This window comes from Osmerus mordax, chromosome 16 (assembly GCF_038355195.1).
Source record: "Osmerus mordax isolate fOsmMor3 chromosome 16, fOsmMor3.pri, whole genome shotgun sequence".
In the NCBI taxonomy this organism is placed as follows: Eukaryota; Metazoa; Chordata; class Actinopteri; order Osmeriformes; family Osmeridae; genus Osmerus; species Osmerus mordax.
This window is the reverse complement of record NC_090065.1, coordinates 158,524-181,906: the sequence shown is the minus strand read 5'-3', so window position 1 is coordinate 181,906 and position 23,383 is coordinate 158,524. Positions and strand designations below refer to the sequence as shown.

The 23,383-nt window shown below is 47.1% G+C and overlaps 1 protein-coding gene across 1 annotated transcript in view; it reads left to right on the top strand.

Annotated features, from left to right (window-relative positions):
* Window positions 1-23,383, top strand: part of kcnn1a (potassium intermediate/small conductance calcium-activated channel, subfamily N, member 1a) — a 28,657-nt gene extending 5,274 nt beyond the window's left edge. The window contains exons 2-9 of the mRNA XM_067252576.1: window positions 4,820-5,266; window positions 9,495-9,590; window positions 10,689-11,107; window positions 19,515-19,656; window positions 20,053-20,163; window positions 20,367-20,494; window positions 22,651-22,720; window positions 23,087-23,383. Of these exons, the coding sequence (XP_067108677.1) occupies window positions 4,820-5,266; window positions 9,495-9,590; window positions 10,689-11,107; window positions 19,515-19,656; window positions 20,053-20,163; window positions 20,367-20,494; window positions 22,651-22,720; window positions 23,087-23,383 (1,710 nt within the window). The remainder of the gene's footprint in view (window positions 1-4,819; window positions 5,267-9,494; window positions 9,591-10,688; window positions 11,108-19,514; window positions 19,657-20,052; window positions 20,164-20,366; window positions 20,495-22,650; window positions 22,721-23,086) is intronic.

Below are 23,383 nucleotides of genomic sequence, written 5' to 3'. Positions count from 1 at the left end.
ATTGTTTGTATTGTAACTGTTTTTAATAACCTGCCCAGGGACTGCGTGAAATGAGCCGAGTGGCTAAAACCGGCACTTTTACTGAAACGTTGATTAATGTGCACTGTCCCTATAAAAAATAAACGAAATAAACTAAACTAAACAGAGGCCAAAGGATTTTTGCCACAAGGATCACACTTTTTTAGTTGGGTACACAAAATCATTACGCGTTACAGATTAAGCAGCCATGCAATATTACAGGTAATGGAATAAATCAAAGATGACATTGAATCTCCGACTCAGTGTTCACATTCCATTCCAGCAGTTGTTAAACTCCTCGCTATATTCCAAATATTGGCATCAGGATCACTTCAAACAGTCATCGCTGTTTTGACTTTGGTGGCTGATCCATGATAGAAAGAGAGAAGGAGGCGCATTCAATTGCGCGTTTAAATGCTCGCAATGTATGGTAGGCCTATATTGGGCGGAGAAAGGCGATGATTACCCGATGACCTGCAGGTTTCGTAAATACGACGTAAACTGAAGTATCACAGCGTGCGCAATCTGTGGGTTGGCCATGGCGCTAATAACGCTACGTTTGCGAATGTACGTACGAGGCCCTGTGTGTAGTGTTTTGCAAATACTGTGAGGCTGAGAATGTGCTTATAGTTGTGCACATCTTGGCTGCTGTTTTGCTCCTTGAGTGTCAGGTTTCACTAACTGTGTGTTATTTGACATTTTTGTGTGTGAGCAATAGGAAAAAACTCTAACGCCTGGGACACACTGGCTGCGAAGCGCTGCGATTAGCTGCAAAGCGCCTGGAAGTGCCGCCTGTTTTCTTTCAGCGCCCATGTTATCAAATTGGACCGGCCACAGGCTGCGAAGGGCTGCGATTGCTCGCGCTCTGTAGCGATTGTTTCGGCAGCTGGTCGCATGTTTTCGCGAGACGCTTGAGAAATCGGCTGCAGAAGGATAAAATACACAACATTACAGTAGTTGATATATTTGAATAAAAAACCATGTTATTAAGATTTTAACAAACATTTTGCTCACATACCGAGAGAGAACCCCCCAAGTCGGTCTAAAAAATCAGTTAGAGAAATTCAAGGGAGATGGACATTATATAAATTCTGGAGGTTGAAAAGTTTATGGAGTTGTATGACCCCCCAGCACCAAGGACAACATAAATAAGGATAAATTCTAGGATTCTGTTGGGGCGGCTGTTGGATCTGTGCTGACGACAACTTTAGAGGAGCTGAAAGACTGGGTGACCGGCGCGGAGAAATGCGCGTCTGGTGTGAACAGCCTTCAGCCAGTCGTAGCCGATCGTAGCCGAGAGTGACGTTTCTGGGCGCTTCCAGGCGCTTCGCAGCCAGTGTGTCCCAGGCGTAATAAATAGCTTTTTTGTGTGTATGTGTGTGTGTGTACGTGTGTTTATGTTATGTATGTGTGTGCACGTGTGTGTGCATGTGAGAGTGGGAGGGTGAATCTGAAGTACACCATTATCATGTCAATGGGAAAACACAGTCTGTACCTAGTTAAAGAAAAAAAATATCTATTTAGTATCTATCTACATTCTATCTGTTTTTTGGGGTTCTCGTTCTAACAATACTACAATACCCTGTGTGTGTGTGTTTGCATGCATCTGTGTGTGTGTGTGTTTGCATGCATCTGTGTGTGTGTGTGTTTGCATGCATCTGTGTGTGTGTGTGTTTGCATGCATCTGTGTGTGTGTATGTTTGCATGCATCTGTGTGTGTGTGTTTGCATGCATCTGTGTGTGTGTGTGTTTGCATGCATCTGTGTGTGTGTGTTTGCATGCATCTGTGTGTGTGTGTTTGCATGCATCTGTGTGTGTGTGTGTGTTTGCATGCATCTGTGTGTGTGTATGTTTGCATGCATCTGTGTGTGTGTGTTTGCATGCATCTGTGTGTGTGTGTATTGGTGTGCATCCGTCTGTGTGTGTGAGAGTATTTCCGTGGTGCGTGTGTGTGAAAGTATATTTACGTGGTGCGTGTGAAAGTATATTTACGTGGTGCGTGTGAAAGTATATTTACTTGGTGCTTGTCGTTGTTCAGCTGAAAGTGCCTCTGAGTTTTAACCCCTAATGGAAGCCCTGGCGTTCTTTGTGTTAACTCTTCCTTCTTCCCTGGTAACAGCCGTGTCCTCCTCCTTCTCTCTTTCTCGATACTTCCCTTAGGGTTAACCCTAACCCTATACTTCCCTTCTGCTCTTAAGTGAAAAACCTTTTAAATATAGACAGGAAAATACCCTCAGGCTTTCAGAACAACAGCTCTTTAAACCCCTATCAGACTGTGGCCGCAGGCTGGGAGGTGAGGAGGGTGAGGAGGGGGCAGTAAGGTATGGTGGGGTAGGACTGGGGGAGAGGGGCAGTAAGGTATGGTGGGGTAGGACTGGGGGAGAGGGGCAGTAAAGGCCGGAGGCTCTTATGCAGAGTGGGGGAGGGATGATAATTTCCTGCCATTTCTAATATATTGTGTTTCGTGAAGTAGAACAGAGGGTAGTATGCCTGATATGGAAATTAAAGTAGTTAATGGGCCCAGAGAAGGAAAAAGACAGAGGGAGAGACTGATGGAGATAGAGACGTTCTTGTTTACTGGGCCAGCCTGTGTTGACATGGCTACGCCTGGCTATGCTTAAGGTTTGAGACAGGTTAAGGAGACAGGATAGGAGACAGGATAGGAGACAGGTAGGAGACACAGTAGGAGATATGTCTTCTTTCATGTCTGATGTCCCTTTTGGACTCGCAGCTCTGGCACCTGCTGGGAGCTGTCTTGGACTGTAAGGCTGATTATCAGTCTAAAGATTTGCACCTGTTCCTCCAAATTAGAATAAAGGTAGAGATGTGTCATTCTGGATGTTATGAAGGCAGAGGGAAACAAAGTCTTCAAATCTCCATACAGCATCTCCAGGTTTTGCTCTCTTTGTTTCACTTCTACTCTCTGTGTGTCTTTATCTGTCTGCATTCCTCCCTCCCTTTCTCTTACCTTCTTTGTCTTTCTCTGTCTCCAGCATGTCTCCCTTTTTCTCTTCCTCCCTTCCTCACTCTGCAAACCAGAGCTGTTTATTAGTTCATTCCGTGTGATAGATCTACGAAGGTTGTATGTATGTATGTCATTTAGCGTCTGCTAAATGACTAAATGTATGTATGCACTGACACACCGACAGTGGCGGAGATGCCATGCAAGGCCCATGTCCTGGATGGGAGCATGTGTGAGGGTCAGGGTTAGTGTTTGCTGTGTGAGGGTTGGGAAGGGAGGTGGAGGGGTGTGGAAGGGGAAATAGGGGAGGGAGTCAGTTGGCTGAGCGGTGAGGGAGTCGGGCTAGTAATCCGAAGGTTGCCAGTTCGATTCCCGGTCATGCCAACTGACGTTGTGTCCTTGGGCAAGGCACTTCACCCTACTTGCCTCGGGGGAATGTCCCTGTACTTACTGTAAGTCGCTCTGGATAAGAGCGTCTGCTAAATGACTAAATGTAAAATGTAAATGTAAATAGGGGAGTGGAGGGGAATGTAGGGGGGACGAGAGGAGGACGAGAGGAAGAAGAGAGGAGGAAGAGAGGAGGAGGAAAGGAAGAAAAGAAGAGGGAGGAGAGGAGGAGGGTAGGGGAGAAGGAGGGAGGAGAGGAGAAGAGAAGGAGGACACGGGGAAGAGAGTTGGAGATGGAGAAGAAGAGAGGAGAGAGGAGGAGGAAAGGAGGAGGGTAGGGGGAGAGGAGGGTAGAAGAGGTTGTGGTGCATGCTGTCCAGTTCCTATGTTCCTAACTCTGACCCTAACCCTGTGATGGCCTGAAGATATGAATAAGCAGGATTCCAGAAGTTCAATCCTTCACTATGAATTTAGCACACTGGCCCTTTAAGCTACATAGGATGACTCCTAGTTCTTTTGGATTGTAAGGGGTGTGAGTTGTTAAGGCCGAATTATAGTTCTCCGACTCCGTTACGGACAGACGGACGGACGGAGTCGGACGGATTGGTTGAATTTATAGTACTCCGAAGGCTGTGGGTGCTGAAAACAATTCACCGCCAGAAGAGTATGTGGCGCAACGGTTTTTTGTAAGTCGTCGTCGAGTGTTTATTTACCTAGGTTATCGAGAAGTCGGAGCAAATGTACAAATTAGCCGTTTCATCAATAAAATACGCACATTTTCAGCAACTACACAGCCCATTTCTCTTCACATTTTAATTCAGATGCTGATTTACATGTACTGTTTAGCTGAAATAAGAATTGTAAAAACTTACAGCAATGGCGGTCAAAGGATTCTGTTCGTCCTGTTTATCATGGCAACCCCGCCCCCGCCGCAAGCGGTTCTCAATACGGACCAATCACAGCCAAGGGGTATCCGTAAAATGACGGACGGACAGACGGATAGTCAGGAAAATCAGGAGGTGCACGTAGAGCTCTCCAAGGGGCTCGGAGAGGGCACGGAGAGGGAATTCCTCGTCGGAGAGGGCGTTCCCTGTGTCCGTCTCCGTAAAAACGGAGAAGTATAATTCGGCCTTTAGTCTTATCAAGGATGACTGAATATGTTTGTTTGTGAGGTGGTAGTACTTTCGGATTGTGAGGGGTAGTGTTACCAAGGTCCAAGGATTACTTTGGGATCTGGCTTCCATAGAAAACTAATTGAGTGCCAGCACATCGATTACAAATATGAAAACCCGTCACATTGCAGTTGTTTCTGTGCCTTGAACTAGGGGAATGTAACCGTCTGCAAGACCAAGGGACAGGTAGACTGACTGGACTGCCACATGGTGTCTTTGGTTTTCTTTCTTTTGAGTTAAGTAACCTGACCTGTCCAACATCTGCCCCTGACCCCTCCAGGGTGCTCCTGAGCAGCAGAAGAGCCATGCGGGGTCCCAGCCCTCCCTGTCCCAGAGCAGTGGCCGCCTCCCCCAGATAGCCATGAACACCTGTAAGTACAATGGCGGCGTGGTGAGACCCCTGGGGAGCGTGGCGTCTTCCGGGCGCCACCTGGCTGAGCTGGACGCCGAGACACAGCCCCTGCAGACACTGCACAGCTCCGGCCTGGAGGTGGTGGTCTCCAAGGGCAACGGTGAGGACCCCAGCAAGGCGTCCAATGAGAGCCTGGTCAGGGAGGGGGGCGGGGCCCCCCAGAAGAAGAACAAGGACATTGGCTACAAGCTGGGCCACCGGAGGGCGCTGTTTGAGAAGCGCAAGAGACTGAGCGACTACGCGCTTATCTTCGGGATGTTCGGGATTGTCGTCATGGTAACAGAGACTGAGCTGTCCTGGGGGGTTTATACTAAGGTAAGTGAACTGTTCAGTAGGAGGGCAGAAGGGGCAGGGGGGTGTCTTGTGTTATGGAAAGAGTGTTTCTGCAAACGTGACAACCTAGTCACAGTAGACACATTTAGTGTTGGAGGAGACAGAGACAGAGGGGAGGGGGGGGAGGAGGAGGAGAAAAGACAGAGCTTGGTGGCTGTATATCCTTGTCCATTAGTTGACTCCATGTTATTCTACATGGTCCTCCATCCAGCAGTCAGCCATTAGACTGACTAGCAAAGACCTGGGGGCAAAGCAATCTAAATGATCTAAAAATACATCTCCTAATTTGCTCTCCGCCTGTCACCGTATGTGTGTGTGTAGAGGTGTGACTGGTCTATGTAATGGTTGATATTCTGGATAGCTCACACACATTCTTCCCTCAAAAAACATCAATACGTCTTCAACCCATTAGATGTCCTGTCACTCTCAACAACCTGAGTTATGGCCGCTGCTATCTCTGAGAATGATTATGAGCAATGATTCCAGTTGTTGTTGTAGTTGGAATCGGGAATGCGATTGCAGCCATAATTTCCATAGCAGGTTTTACTCTTCGGACATTAAACTGATTTATCATCCCAACAGAGGGGACATGCACTGAGCCGTGCCTTTTCCCCAAGACATCCAGCCCCTAAACACAAACCCAAAGGCTCTGTCTGGCGCAAGACTTCCTCACCTCCACATAGAGGACATGTTATACATGTTATATGCCCCTCTTCTTTACATGTTATACACCCCTCCCTCCATAGAGGACATGTTATACATGTTATACACCCCTCCCTCCATAGAGGACATGTTATACATGTTATACACCCCTCCCTCCATAGAGGACATGTTATACATGTTATATGCCCCTCCCTCCATAGAGGACATGTTATACATGTTATACACCCCTCCCTCCATAGAGGACATGTTATACATGTTATATGCCCCTCCCTCCATAGAGGACATGTTATACATGTTATATGCCCCTCCCTCCATAGAGGACATGTTATACATGTTATATGCCCCTCCCTCCATAGAGGACATGTTATACATGTTATATGCCCCTCTTCTTTACATGTTATACACCCCTCCCTCCATAGAGGACATGTTATACATGTTATACGCCACTCCCCTTCCTAGAGGACATGTTGTTTGGCTTTCCTCTTGTAGAAAGACAAAACAACAAAGTCACCAATTCACCAGGGGGGTATTCCAGGTAGCGGGTTTAACAAACTCTGAGCCTAACCCTGAACTCTGAGTTGAGTTACTTTAAAATTGGAAACTCTGAAAACTCGGTTCCAGAAAAGCTGATTTGAATTTGTTAACTCAACTCGGAGTACGTCAACTCTGAGTTAAGCGCGCGCATGAGAACTATTAAAAGCCAACATCAATGGAGCTCCGATACTGGGATCAACCATGGCACCCAGCAACAAAAAACCTTGTCCTACTTCACCACACTTCAGATATAAGTTTTATTTTGTGTTCAATCTGAGCACATATTACGGAAAAAAAGCAACACGGCTGTAGCAGCGTATACAATTGGCGTGGGAGACAAACTGCCAAGTCAATGCATACATTTGATGTAATAGCCAGTCCATACCGTTAATATTACAGAAGAAAAAGTGGGAGACTTAATAAAATAGCATGTTCAATGTTATATTAAATATAAAAACATACTACAAACATGTAAGACATATTTTGCTTAAGCTATACGCTTGTGATTGTAGCCTCGAAGTCACCTTGGTTTTAATCATATATCCCCATGATACAAAGTAAATATCAATTAGTGTCTATTTCAACTTGTAATAGCAGTTTCCCCCAACAGAATGCTTTTCAAATCAAATCAAATCAAAATGTATTTGTATAGCCCTTTTTACACACAAGCATGTCGAGGGGTTCACATACGCCCATAGAACTGCCCCTCAACCAACCTAAACCCTCAAGGAAGACAAGGAAAAACTCCCAGAAAAACTCACTGCAGGAGAAAAAATTGAAGAAACCTTGGGAGGAGCAATTCAATGAGGGATCCCCTCATTGAATTGCTACAAAATACAGGAATTTTTGTATTTTGGCTATATTGACTATATTATGTAGATGGAAAAATGCAGTTCTGGTAATTTGCTTAATATTTTCATCAAAGGATGATGACGATGATGATTAAGATGACGAAGAGACATTGACTGCTGCCGCAGAAAATGGATGCAGAGAATTATGTATGGTAGCCACTGGTAGTTCTCTCTCCATGTACTTTTATTTACAGGCTTGTGTGGAATTGTCAGTTACACTGACATTATGAGAATAATGAATATAAAAAACGATTTGCACATTCTGATCCTGTTGAACAGAGCATGGATGCAGTATACAGTGATATGTTCATTTAATGGCAGGTGAATTCTGCATGTGGAACTGTGAAATGTAATGCAATCCCATGTATTCCCAGTTACAAGTAAATGAGTTGTACAAATTGCACCTCATGAAGAAATGCCAAAAACTGACCAAGAGATGGTGTAGGCCTACTTAGGGTAGAAGAATAAAGGATAATCTTGAAAAAGATTTACTGGAACACCAGTTACAGGAGGATGCATGTAACAGGTGATGTTAATTGTAGAAACAATAATCTATATCAATATTAATTGTTGAATTTGCTGAATTTCTATTTTGACCAAGAGATGATGTACTTAGGGCAGAAGAATAAAGGCTGATCTTGTAAGGCTATCAACCTAAGGGTTGATAGCCTGGCTGAGCGGTTAGGGAAGCGGGCTAGTAATCAGAAGGTTGCCAGTTCGATTCCTGGCCATGCAAAAATGACATTGTGTCCTTGGGCAAGGCACTTCACCCTGCTTGCCTCGGGGGAATGTCCCTGTACTTACTGTAAGTCGCTCTGGATAAGAGCGTCTGCTAAATGACTAAATGTAAATGTAAATGTACTTGCCTCGGGGGGTATGTCCCTGTACTTACTGTAAGTCGCTCTGGATAAGAGCGTCTGCTAAATGACTAAATGTAAATGTAAACCTGCCCCCACCTCTCATATGGTAAAATCTGGAGTTACTGGATGGAGTCTCAACTTGATGGCTCTCACATATCATTGTGTAACTTACTGTGGCATTGCTAGTCATGTTGATAAGTAAGGGTCAAGATTGTGGTGTTATTAGTAGTTTTGGGTATAAAAGGAATTGTGAAGCATCTGTGGATTCTTGATCTCCTGAGACCTTCTCCTCAGCTCTGGCTTGTCCTACTCCTTCTTCCTCACCTCTTGCTTTCTATCTCTAGTTTACAATAATCATGGTAGAGTAGGTAAGAGTTAACCTTCATTGATTTCATTCATTTGCAATATGATTAAATTATTATATTATTTAACCTTACTTTGACCATTCTTGCTCTGATTTAACCCATAGAGTCGAATAACTGTAATTCCATTGGTATTGGCATTATTTGGTTAATGTTAATACACTGTTCAGTTTCCCATCTTCCTTCAAACCATAGGGGAATTAGTTTCAGTTGTTTGGCTAATATTGACCCCCTACAATGTTGAAATAGATTTGCTGAAATACCAGTTACAGGATGGTACATGGTCACAGGTGAATCATGTAAATTATAGGAACAATAGCCAATAAACATACTCATTGTTAGATTTCTATTTGTAGGCAATGAAGAAGACCAAATACAATTTCAATTATTTGTCTTTATTTCAGTGCCAAAAAGCATTTGGTCAGTTCTGAGTGCACGTCCACGGCGAGTAAAATTAGCGATGTTGGCCTAAGGGCTGACAATGTTGCTAAAATACATTACAGATTGTGACGGGAAACGGTAACGTTAACCTAGGTATTCATCAGGGAATTAAAGCACATCGAATCGCAGTCTTAAAATCCTCTCCCAGCGTATAACTAAGCAAATTAAATTTTGTTCGAGATCGGTTGGCTGAACCAGGAAAGGATATCCCTAGTCTGCCAACGCTATCAGGCTCAGAAAGAGGGAGGGGATAGATAAAAACGCAGAGTTTGGCCTGGAAAACCTTCTAGCGAGCAGGTTAGTTTCACGGAGTAAGTTACCATGGAAACTTACCAAAAGGTTTCGTTACCTCTCTTTCTGGAACGGAAACCTCGGAGTAAGCCTCTTTTCAGGGTTAAACAACTCAAAGTTTTCACTAAACCTGCTACCTGGAATACCCCCCAGATGTCAACTGACCATGTGTCTAAACAATGTCTTTTGTCTTGTCTTCTGTCCGCAGGAATCTTCGTACTCATTTGCACTGAAATGCCTTATCAGTCTTTCCACTGTTATACTGCTTGGTCTTATAATAATGTACCACGCCCGGGAGATACAGGTGAGACTGTCTACTATTTTTTCTCCTCATCCCCTTGCCTTCCATATTATCCTCATCTCCTCGTCTCCTTGCCTTCCATATTATCCTCATCTCCTCATCTCCTTGCCTTCCATATTATCCTCATCTCCTCGTCTCCTTGCCTTCCATATTATCCTCATCTCCTCATCCCCTTGCCTTCCATATTATCCTCATCTCCTCGTTTCCTTGCCTTCCATATTATCCTCGTCTCCTTGCCTTCCATATTATCCTCATCTCCTCGTCTCCTTGCCTTCCATATTATTCTCATCTCCTCGTCTCCTTGCCTTCCATATTATCCTCATCTCCTCATCTCCTTGCCTTCCATATTATCCTCGTCTCCTTGCCTTCCATATGATCCTCATCTCCTCGTCTCCTTGCCTTCCATATTATCCTCATCCCCTTGCCTTCCATATTATCCTCATCTCCTCGTTTCCTTGCCTTCCATATTATCCTCATCTCCTCGTCTCCTTGCCTTCCATATTATCCTCATCTCCTCGTTTACTTGCCTTCCATATTATCCTCATCTCCTCGTCTCCTTGCCTTCCATATTATCCTCATCTCCTCGTCTCCTTGCCTTCCATATTATCCTCATCTCCTCGTCTCCTTGCCTTCCATATTATCCTCATCTCCTCATCTCCTTGCCTTCCATATTATCCTCATCTCCTCGTTTCCTTGCCTTCCATATTATCCTCATCTCCTCGTCTCCTTGCCTTCCATATTATCCTCATCTCCTCGTTTACTTGCCTTCCATATTATCCTCATCTCCTCGTCTCCTTGCCTTCCATATTATCCTCATCTCCTCGTCTCCTTGCCTTCCATATTATCCTCATCTCCTCGTCTCCTTGCCTTCCATATTATCCTCATCTCCTCCTCTCCTCACTTTCCCACCTCGTCACCTACACCTTATGCAGAGGGTAGTATGAAGTAATGTAGTATACCCATCTTGTCTTACTCCTTCACCCCCTCCCTCCCTCCCTCTCCTTTGCTTCCTCCTCCTGTTCATCCTCCCCTCCCCTTCTTTTCCTCCCCCCTCCTCCCTCCTCCCTCCTCCTCCTCCTCCTCCCTCCTCCTCATCCCCAGCTGTTCATGGTGGACAATGGAGCAGATGACTGGCGTATCGCCATGACGTACGAGCGAATCTTCTTCATTGTGCTGGAGCTGCTGGTGTGTGCCATCCACCCCATCCCTGGCCAGTATGTGTTCACCTGGACGGCCCGCCTGGCCTTCACCTACACCCCTTCCGTGGCAGACGCAGACGTGGACATCATCCTCTCCATCCCCATGTTCCTGCGGCTGTACCTGATTGGCAGGGTCATGCTGCTGCACAGCAAACTGTTCACCGACGCCTCATCGCGCAGCATCGGGGCGCTCAACAAGATTAACTTCAACACACGCTTCGTGATGAAGACGCTGATGACCATCTGCCCTGGGACGGTGCTCCTGGTGTTCTCCATCTCCTCCTGGATCATCGCTGCCTGGACCGTCCGTGTCTGTGAGAGGTAAGGATGCAGGGGAGGGACAAATACACACACACGCATGCGCACTTATATACACACTTACACAGCCTCACACACACCCTCACACACACACATACAAACAAAGCCACCCATACACCTTCCTGCGTACCGAAGGAGCCCCTATCACTGTAGAGGTTAGGGTTAGAGCTTCCAGTGGGGGAGGCCTCCTGGTTAAATTTTTCATGAGTGTTTAATTGTTTATTTGAGTGCATAACTGTTTATTAACTGTTTATTTTTGGTTAGGAGGAAGAGGAGGAGGGTTAGGAGGAGAAGGAGGAGGAGGAGGAAGAGAGGAGGAGGGATAGGAGGCGGAGGAGGAGGAGAGTCCACAGGGTTAGGGTCAGATGGGTTCGGGTCAAAGGTCAGGGGATTGAAGTTTCCCCACCAGTCTGTTACTGTCCCCGCTACTCCTCCCCCCACTGCTGCCTCCGACCCCACCCTTCCTGTTTTAACACCTGACTAACCCCCCTAACCCCACTGCGACCAAGCCCTAACCCCCCCACACCAGCCTGCTCAGGGCTGCTCCTCTCTGCCTCAGACACCAGCCTGCTCAGGGCTGCTCCTCTCTGCCTCAGAGCACTGCTTCATCTGGGCCATCAGAACTGCTGCAGTTACACAGCAGTTGAAAGGCCCAAATAAAGAGTATTATTGGTGTTTAGTTCAACTAATCCAGCCTCATAGGGTCCGCAGGTATGTGTGTATCTCCCAGGTTAACACATATGGTCCGCAGGTATGTGTGTATCTCCCAGGTTAACACATATGGTCCGTAGGTATGTGTGTATCTCCCAGGTTAATCATGTAGAGCCTGATAAGCAGTGTCACAGGAACCACACATCCTAGGAGCTTGTTGAAGGGGTTTGGTGTTGAGGCCAGTACAGCTGTTCCAATCACACTCAGACACTCAGACACTCACACACACACGTTCACACACTCACACACACTCACACACGCACTCACACTCACACACACACTCACACACTCACACAAACTCACGCTGACACACTCACGCTCACACACTTACACACACACACTCACGCACTCACACACTCACGCACCCACACACACACACTCATGCACTCAAACACTCATGCACTCACTCAGTCATTCACTTACGCACCCTGCACACCCACAATTACGCCACACACTCACACCGCACCCTCACACACTGCTCACACACTCACACACACACACTCACACAATGCATGACAGGAAGGTAGTTCAGCTGAAGTGTGAGCTCCAAACCCAAACGTGTGTTTGAGTTTGTGTTTAATAGTTTGTGTAAATGTGTTTGAGTGTGTTTGTGTGTGTCGGTATCAATGTCTAATAGTTTGTGTGTATGTTTATATATGTGTGTATGTATTGGTATGTGTGTGTGTGTGTGTGTGTGTGTGTGTGGAGGTCTGTGTGTGTATTTGTGTGTGTGGTGTGCATAATGTTTTGTTTTACTTTCTATTTCCCCACTACGCTGCTCTCTAGGGATGCCATGTGAGTTCTCTCTCTCCAGCCATGGAACCCTGTCATTCTGCACTGAGCTGGTACCACTACTGCTGCAAGGGGGGAGGGGATGAGACAGAAGGAGGGGAGGGGAGAGGGGGGATGGAGGGGTGGGGTTGGTGAGAGAGGCTGAGGAGGAGGGAGGGAGGGAAGGGTGGCGGATCGGCTGGGAGACGAGGAGACACTATGGTGGGGCTAGGAAAAACTATGGTGGGGCTAGGAGACACTGTGGTGGGGCTAAGAGACAAGGAGACACTATGGTGGGGCTAGGAGACAAAGAGACACTATGGTGAGGCTAGGAGACTAGGATACACTATGGTGGGGCTAGGAGACACTATGGTGAGGCTAGGAGACAAGGAGACACTATGGTGGGGCTAGGAAACACTATGGTGAGGCTATGAGACAAGGAGACACTATGGTGAGTCTAGGAGACACTATGGTGAGACTAAGAGACACTATGGTGGGGCTAGGAGACACTATGGTGAGGCTAGGAGACAAGGAGACACTATGGTGGGGCTAGGAGACACTATGGTGAGACTAGGAGACACTATGGTGGGGCTAGGAGACACTATGGTGAGGCTAGGAGACAATGAGACACTATGGTGGGGCTAGGAGACACTATGGTGAGGCTATGAGACAAGGAAACACTATGGTGGGGCTACGATAGAGTAGGAGGGTTGGGGGAGAGAAGGAGGAGGTGGGGGAGGAAAAGGAGGAGGGAAAGGGGAGGACGAGGAGGGTGGGGCTAGGGAGTATGAGGGAAAGGGGAGGACGAGGAGGGTGGGGCTAGGGAGTATGAGGGAAAGGGGAGGACGAGGAGGGTGGGGCTAGGGAGTATGAGGGAAAGGGGAGGACGAGGAGGGTGGGGCTAGGGAGTATGAGGGAAAGGGGAGGACGAGGAGGGTGGGGCTAGGGAGTATGAGGGAAAGGGGAGGACGAGGAGGGTGGGGCTAGGGAGTATGAGGGAAAGGGGAGGACGAGGAGGGTGGGGCTAGGGAGTATGAGGGAAAGGGGAGGACGAGGAGGGTGGGGCTAGGGAGTATGAGGGAAAGGGGAGGACGAGGAGGGTGGGGCTAGGGAGTATGAGGGAAATGGGAGGACGAGGAAGGTGGGGCTAGGGAGTATGAGGGAAAGGGGAGGACGAGGAGGGTGGGGCTAGGGGGAGCAGGAGGAAAAGGAGGGAAAGAGGAGGTGAAGGAAGAGAAGAGGAGGGAAAGAAGAGGAGGAGAGTAAAGAGGAGGGGATGGGGGAATAAAAGGACGAAGGGAAGAGACTGTGCTAAAATGGAGCAACTCCTTCAAGTCACCTTGACTGCACGCCTGAGGGACCTTCTCTGTTTTCATTCCGCTGCCTGATGCAATTGTTATAGATCCATAGTGTAGCTGCTCTTAGCATCTACTTCAGAGATTTGCTGAGGAACAAAAGCTTCTTTCTCCTTCGTCCTCCGCCACACTATCATCCCATCAGGTCTCTGGCCGGACTGATTGAATAACGTGTTCTCACACACTCCCAACCAGTCTCATTTTATCTCGACTGAGCCTGTTGAATCTCAGATACATATTCATGCAGTGCTTTCAGAAATGTCTAGTCATTTGTCCAAGTTGTATTTTTTACATTGTTTGGGTTATTTTTTATTTAATTTGTCTAAGCACATACAGGAAGGACAACATCTGGCATTACCCTAACCCTGACCCATAACCTGACCCTGAATCCTAACCTGAACCCTGACCCCTAACCAGACCCCTGACCCCTAACCTGACCCCTGAGAGACTGTGAAGCAGACTCTGTGTCTCCAGACAGCTAGGTTTGAGTGTGCAGTGATGTCAGAATCGCACATACTGTGATTGGCTGGGCTCCCATCCATCAGGAAGTCACCTTGTTGGGTGGGGGTGAGGTTACATGAGATTTGGTGGGAGGACCGGAGGTGTGGTTCATCAAATGTTTTGTTTTCAAACAGTCCCTGATGCTCTGGGACATGTACCTGCTGTCAACATCAGGCATACTGGCTGTTTTCTAAACTCCCTAACCCTAACACCCTGACCCTTGCTCTGACCCTGAGCCTGACACCATGGCCTCCTGACCTGGCTCTGACCCTAACCCTGACACCCTAACCCTGACCCCCTAACCCATGACCCTCCTGGCATGGCATGCTGGCTGAGATGTAAGCTAGTGGGTGTGCAGGGTGCAGGCTAGTGCTGCATCAATATGAGTCCAAACAGATGTACATGAGATCTAAGCTAGTGCTGCACCAATATAAGTCCAAACAGATGTACATGAGATCTAAGCTAGTGCTGCATCAATATGAGTCCAAACAGATGTACATGAGATCTAAGCTAGTGCTGCATCAATATGAGTCCAAACAGATGTACATGAGATCTAAGCTAGTGCTGCATCAATATGAGTCCAAACAGATGTACATGAGATCTAAGCTAGTGCTGCATCAATATGAGTCCAAACAGATGTACATGAGATCTAAGCTAGTGCTGCATCAATATAAGTCCAAACAGATGTACATGAGATCTAAGCTAGTGCTGCATCAATATAAGTCCAAACAGATGTACATGAGATCTAAGCTAGTGCTGCACCAATATAAGTCCAAACAGATGTACATGAGATCTAAGCTAGTGCTGCACCAATATAAGTCCAAACAGATGTACATGAGATCTAAGCTAGTGCTGCACCAATATAAGTCCAAACAGATGTACATGAGATCTAAGCTAGTGCTGCATCAATATAAGTCCAAACAGATGTACATGAGATCTAAGCTAGTGCTGCACCAATATAAGTCCAAACAGATGTACATGAGATCTAAGCTAGTGCTGCACCAATATAAGTCCAAACAGATGTACATAAACACTGTAAGAAAAATTGGTGTATTGTATTCTCTACTGCCCTCCCCCTCCCTTCCCCCCCTCCCCCTCCCTTCCCCCCACCCCGTCCCTAGCTTCATCATCCTCATCTTCCACTCTCCCTTTCCTCTCTCTCTCTCCCTTCCTCTCTCTCCCTTTCCTCTCTCTCCCCTTCTCTCTCTCCCCCTTCTCTCCGCCACCCCCCTTCCCTCTCTCTATTCTTTATCTAACTCACATCCTCTCCAGCTGAAATTAAACCCTTCCAGGCTACTTGAGACGGTAGTTTCTCACCTGACTCTAGCAGTATACCTATGGCTTCCCCAACCCTAGCCCTGTAGCAGGTGTGAGGAGATGAGACCTTTCCTCCCCAGCAGATGGAACCCTGACGCACAGTAGATAGAGAGGGTTAACCAGGATGTGTCCTGTATTTCCATGACATTATGAGAGGTCTCTCTGTTCTGTCATCAGATTGGTTGAGGTGTCAGGGCTCTGAGCTTTACTGCATGTGCTTATCTGAGATCCAACATCAAGTAGATACTTGGTTTAGTTTAGTTCATGCTTAATCTATTAACTACTTTTACTAGAATGTATTTGAAGCTCTAGCTTTGCATTTTGGTTCGACGTGCAATGTAATTGTTCAGAAGTTTAGAGTGAAGACATCCCAAACCCTTTTTGCTGCGGCTAAACCTCACCTGTTGAACCTAACTTGTTGCTGTGGCTTAGTTTCACCTGTCAGTCCATGATCACCCGGACGGGGAGACATATGAATTCAGTAAAAAAATATATTAACACATTTAATTCATTTTACACTTTTATCCTAAATATCTTACAAAATAGTGTGTATACACAGAGCAGGGCAGCAGAAATCAAGGCTCAGATCTTACATTTACATTTAGTCATTTAGCAGACACTCTTATCCAGAGCGACTTACAGTAAGTACAGGGACATTCCCCCGAGGCAAGTAGGGTGAAGTGTCTTTCCAAAGGACACAACGTCAGTCGGCATGACCGGGAATCGAACTGGCAACCTTCGGATTACTAGCCCAATTCCCTCACCGCTTAGCCAACTGACTCCTGATCTTAGTTCTAACAGGATTTAAATAGAGCCAAGGAAGGATCTGTATGAACCAGACATGGTGCAAAGTAACCACAGAATGCAGCAGGACTTAGCCTAGCTGTCATAGCTACTACACACAGACATAACACACTGATCTGTTTGCAGTACTTGGGAAGGTATTCCTAATTGCAGTACTTGGGAGGGTATTTCTATTGCAGGACTTGGGAGGGTAGTCCTACAGTAGTCACAAATACTTGATTCCTAGTTCCGATGCCCAGTAGTGTTGTAGTGGTTATTCTAGTGTTGGCTGTGTCTGGGGATGTGAAAGGTGATCTTGTGTAGGTTGGAAGTGGTGCCAGCTCTTCTCCATGCCAACACTCAATACGGTATATTGAGAGCTTTCAAAAAAATTAAATATGATTTTTCAGTGTGTTTCTCCTGAGCTTGACTAGGGTTAGGGTTACTAGTCAAGACAGCCTAATACATATAGCGGACATCAACCATATTCTGCTTTTGAAAAGTAAGCCTTCACTAAGGGATGTTCTACCAGAAGTTAACAAATTGGTCTAGATGTGGAACCCTAACCCAAGATGCCACAGTGGAATCCCAAACCTAAACCACAGTGTAACCCTAAACCACAGAGGAACCTTATACCTAACTCTGTTGTAATTTAACCTCATACTAGTGTCATTTCATAGATATTGGTTTAAGATTAAAAGAAAATACATGTACAATAAAAACATTATTTGAAAAAGCCTTTCTCTCATGTCTCTACGTCTCACCTTGAAGAGGGAACCGTTAATCTGAAAAAATCCTTTGAGAACCTTCTGAGTGCCTCCAGTCTGAGTCTGGGAATGTGTAGCCTGTCCTGAGGCAGGCCTGTCCTGGTACCTGAGGCAGACCTGTCCTGGTACCTGAGTAAGGCAGGAGAGTCAGGCCTGTCCTGGTACCTGAGGCAGGATAGTAGGCCTGTCTTGGTACCTGAGTCAGGCAGGAGAGTCAGGCCTGTCCTGGTACCTTGAGGCAGGATGGTAGGCCTGTCTTGGTACCTGAGGCAGGCCTGTCTTGGTACCTGAGTCAGGCTTGTCCCTGGTACCTGAGGCAGGCAGGAGAGTCAGGCCTGTCCTGGTACCTGAGGCAGGATGGTAGGCCTGTCTTGGTACCTGAGGCAGGCCTGTCTTGGTACCTGAGTCAGGCTTGTCCCTGTTACCTGAGGCAGGCAGGAGAGTCAGGCTTGTCCTGGTACCTGAGGCAGGATGGTAGGCCTGTCTTGGTACCTGAGTCAGGCCTGTCCCTGGTACCTGAGGCAGGCAGGAGAGTCAGGCCTGTCCCTGGTACCTGAGGCAGGCAGGAAAGTCAGGCCTCTCCCTGGTACCTGAGGCAGGCAGGAGAGTCAGGCCTGTCCCTGGTACCTGAGGCAGGCAAGAAGGGAAGGAAACATGTGCGTCAGAGACACTAAGCCTGTAACTTTCCCCATTCCACCCACTAACAAATTACACACTGTACAAAACTACAACTCCCACAATGCACTCTGCTCTCCTGCAGTATGTGTCCAGGGTCTGTAAGGTTAGATCTCGCTCTCCTTGCTCTCAATATACTGGCTTCTCAGCATGCAGGGCGCAGCCATCTTTGTTCTGCCTGCATGGTTCTGCACTTCCTCTCTGCATGCCCAGGAGCATCAACACACTTAGTCGGGGTTAACAAGACCTCTTGTTTGGAGTTCCCTGACTTGGAGCATGAACAAAACTGAGTCAGATCAGGGTTTCAGCAGAGACGAGGAGGCTGCTGTGGGCATGGTCACTTCTTTAGCAAGAGGAAGCTGTTTTGGAGAAGCTATTCTCAGAAACCTTCAGTATGAAAGACGTTTAGTCTTTGTGTTTGACCTTCTGCTCTCAGTGATCCAGTATGAACTTTAATTAGGCCCAGTTGTTGCAGCCATTTTGTATTCCACATGCTGGGTCACTGGGCAGTGTTGCCAATAACTTTTTCTGATTGGATGAAATAACTTTTAATTAGCTGAACAACAGATTAAACAGTTTTTCAGTTTGGTCCTCTCCAAGACACCTCCGTATCAGGACAGCTTTGATGAGGGAATAGGGCTGTGGTAGGGGTAGGCATCCTCATCAATGTTGACATATGCGGTTTTCTGCTTTGGGTTTTGACAAGCTTGTCTATCAAGCCTGGTTGTTGATGATGATGGGAGCTGAGAGCCATTTTCAGCAAACAACATATTTGAAGTGATAATGCGCATTCCGAAGCCCAATTCTTATGAGGGGACAAATCCACTGTCTCTTTAAAGCAAACATGTTTGGAGGTATGTCTGCTTACGTGAGTCAGCAATTCTTGTTTAAAAAACACAATGTTAATCGAACATTGAATCTGATAATATCGGATGAATAGTGAATGGCCATGTGGGGCTACTGTTGCCATACCACAAGTTCTCAGTCATCCCCGTCACGTCCCATAATGTTGTAATATGAATGCTGAGGATTTGATGCTAATTAAATAGGCTTCATTTCTGGGCCATGTCATCCATGCTCCATGCTGCTGGACAAACATGTTTGACCGAGGAGTGGATAACCATCACTACAGAATCAAATTTTATTTTACAGATATCACATACAGTCATAGATATTGACATGTTTACATTACACTAGTATGTATATTTCTTTGCCCAGTGAATGTGTATCTTCATTCACCCTTTTGAGAAACAACTACAAATCAAAGGTAGATCTGAATCTGGTGCTTCTTCTCTCCTGCTATTGCGTTTCCCCATTAGTTCCCACAGTAGATTGGGTTCCACTAGGCGTGCTGTTCAGCCAGGCATGTTAAAACAGGTGAAACACTATGCACATGTTTATTTCATTCCTCCTCTTTTCTTTCCCACCCTTCTGTGTTAGTTCATGGCCCTCTCCAGCATGCGAGGTCATGTTACGGTGTACTGTGTCTCTGATGTTTGTCCTCCTCTGTTTCTCTCTTCCTTCCTGTAGGTATCATGACAAGCAGGAGGTGACCAGTAACTTCCTGGGAGCCATGTGGCTCATCTCCATCACCTTCCTGTCCATCGGCTACGGAGACATGGTCCCTCACACGTACTGTGGCAAAGGGGTGTGTCTACTGACCGGCATCATGGTAGGTATCTCAATGTAAACTTGGGCCACATGGAGCCAACTGCATACATCCAAAGCTAAAGGGAGCTGGGATAGACAGGGATTGCATCACAGGTAAGGGAGCAGGGATGAACAGGGATTACATCACAGGTAAGGGAGCAGGGATGAACAGGGATTGCATCACAGGTAAGGGAGCAGGGATGAACAGGGATAGCATCACAGGTAAGGGAGCAGAGATGAACAGGGATAGTATCACAGGTAAGGGAGCAGGGATGAACAGGGATAGCATCACATGTAAGGGAGCAGGGATGAACAGGGATTGCATCACAGGTAAGGGAGCAGAGATGAACAGGGTTGGGGTTCAAGCTTCAACCCTGAACACAAGTTCTAGTGATCTAACCATGTCTGTGTCCAACAGGGAGCTGGATGTACAGCCCTGGTGGTTGCCGTGGTAGCCAGGAAGCTGGAGCTGACCAAGGCTGAGAAGCATGTGCACAACTTCATGATGGACACACAGCTCTGCAAACGAGTAGGTGTTCCTTTCATGGGTGGCAGCATAGTCACGGTGAAGCTCACTAATGTTCTGTAGATCCATTTTAGTAATGATGGAAGAATTATTAGAATAGACGTGTTTGTCTGCAAGTGTGAATATGTTGTGTGTGCGTGCGCGTGTGTGTCTGTGTGTATGAGAATATTGTTCCTGGTTCATAGTGGCTCTTTTATTGTCGTCAGGTCAAGAACACAGCTGCCAATGTACTCAGGGAAACTTGGCTTATATACAAACACACCAAACTGGTAAAGAAGATCGACCACGCCAAGGTGCGAAAACATCAACGCAAGTTCCTCCAGGCTATCCACCAGTGAGTCTCCCTCCCTGCTGCCTCAGTCTGCAGCCTCCTCAGTTGTTACAGCTGTATGAGCTGCACTGTTCAATATTACTAACTTTTCTAATGTCACTTCCTTTACCACTGTCAACTATTTCCTGTAATTATAATAGGATAAGATACATACACTTCCTCTCCATCTCTATATAATACACAAACACATTGTTGTAAACTTAATCAACAGTGCACTATAATACTCCTACCCTACCCTGCCCTCCCACTTTCCTCCCCTTGTCCTCCCCCTCCCCTCCCGTCCCATCCCCCTTCCCCTCCCTCCCTCCCTCCCCTCCCTCCCCCTTGTCCTTCCCCTCCCCTCCCTCCCCCTGTCCTCCCTCTACCCTACTCTTACCCTCTCTCCCCACCTTACCCCCTCCTCCCTCCCCTGTGCTTACAGTGGAAGGTGTAATGGTTGAGTGGTTCGTGAATGTTGTGGGTTTAAACCTGTACTGTGTTCTGTCTTTGTTTTGCTCTCTCACTGCAGAGCTCAGAAGTAAGTTGAGTCTTCTATGTCCTCCCTCTGTCTCCTCCTCTCCTCCTCTCCTCCTCCCTTTACATCCATGTCTTTGACTGCATGAATCCTGATGAAATGCTGGATGCTGGCCGTGCTCCATCTACACCCATGCTCTGAATGAATCCAGATTAAGGGTTCTGGTCTGGTGAGAGGTTCTGGTCTGGCCAACACAGTCCATCCATCTCTGATTAATATAGCTTGTGTCCTGGCTATATTATCCTGCATCGCAGTCTCATGCCCAGGGTCACGGTCTGGGCCACATGTCTGTCTCCCTATTGTTGTTTTGGGCTGTTTAGGGTGACCTTCACTCTCCCTCTCTAACAACAACCACACTGCTCCTGTAACTAGAACCACACTGTTCCTGTAACTAGAACCACACTGTTCCTGTAACTAGAACCACACTGTTCCTGTAACTAGAACCACACTGCTCCTGTAACTAGAACCACACTGTTCCTGTAACTAGAACCACATATCTCCTCTAACTAGAACCACACTGCTCCTCTAACTAGAACCACACTGTTCCTGTAACTAGAACCACACTGCTCCTCTAAATAGAACCACACTGTTCCTGTAACTAGAACCACACTGTTCCTGTAACTAGAACCACATATCTCCTCTAACTTGAACCACACTGCTCCTCTAACTAGAACCACACTGTTCCTGTAACTAGAACCACATATCTCCTCTAACTAGAACCACACTGCTCCTCTAACTAGAACCACACTGTTCCTGTAACTAGAACCACACTGCTCCTCTAACTAGAACCACACTGTTCCTGTAACTAGAACCACACTGTTCCTGTAACTAGAACCACATATCTCCTCTAACTTGAACCACACTGCTCCTCTAACTAGAACCACACTGCTCCTGTAACTAGAACCACACTGCTCCTCTAACTAGAACCACACTGCTCCTGTAACTAGAACCACACTGTTCCTCTAACTAGAACCACACTGCTCCTCTAACTAGAACCACACTGTTCCTCTAACTAGAACCACACTGCTCCTGTAACTAGAACCACACTGTTCCTCTAACTAGAACCACACTGCTCCTGTAACTAGAACCACACTGTTCCTCTAACTAGAACCACACTGCTCCTCTAACTAGAACCACACTGCTCCTGTAACTAGAACCACACTGTTCCTCTAACTAGAACCACACTGTTCCTCTAACTAGAACCACACTGCTCCTGTAACTAGCGTTATTATAAGCGAAGACCGATACAACAGTTTCAGTCCCCCAAAATGATGCATCATGATATGCTGCCCAGACATCTGTGTTTTAGAGCTACAGGTCCCCGATTGCAAACCCATGGAAATCTGTCTCCCTGACTGGTGTTTCTGAATGTGTCTAAGAAAGACATGTAGACACATACACACAAAGGGCATGTCAACACTCTGAAAGACTCAACCGTTTGATTTGACTCATAGATTCTGTTAGTGTTTGCATGTGTTGCTATGGCGATGACCAGATCTACATGCATGCAGGCTCTCTCTCGCCCGCCCCACCTCAGAGAGAGAGCTCTCCTGACTACAGATATTTGCTCTCCTCCCTCCTCCCCTCTTCCTCCCTTTATCCTCCCTCCTCCTCCCCTCCTCCTCTACCTCTCTCTGTCACCCAGACTGCGCAGTGTGAAGATGGAGCAGAGGAAGCTGAATGACCAGGCCAACACTTTGGTAGACCTGGCTAAGGTAAGGACAGGGACTGGAGGACTGGGTGAGTGGGGGGCTAGGGAACTGGGGGGCTGGGGTGCTGGGATGGAGGTCTGGTGCTGGTGGGCTGGGGGACTGGGGGCCTGGGAGTGATGATGATAGGGGTTGTTCAAAGGGATGGTAGCCATTGATGTGGGTGGCATTTGCACTGCAGGTATCTTTTTAAAGGGTTCTGAAGCTCTGGCTTTAATGTATGTTTGCTTTTCCTGCCAGACCCTCCCATCCCCAGGACTGGTTAGGGTTAAGAGTTAAGAGTTCTCTCTATCCTATCCTAGATGATATCTCTAACTCTAGATGATATCTCTAACCCTAGATGAAGAACTAACTCTAACCTTCCCCCACCAGACCCAGAATGTGATGTATGATCTGGTGTCCGAGCTCCAGGAGAGGAGTGAGGAGCTGGACAAGCGCATCGGCACCCTGGAGGACAAGCTGGACTCTGTGACAGGCAGCCTGCAAGCTCTGCCCTGCCTGATCTCCCAGGCCGTCTCCCAGCAGCAGCAGGACTTCCTGGACAGCTTCCTGCACCGCTTCCGGCCCGCCTCGCTGGGTTCCGAGCGCTCCGAGCGCTCCTGGACCTCCACGGCCCGCCGGCGACGGTCCCCCTCCACTGCTCCTCACACCTCCTCCGACAGTGGCTAG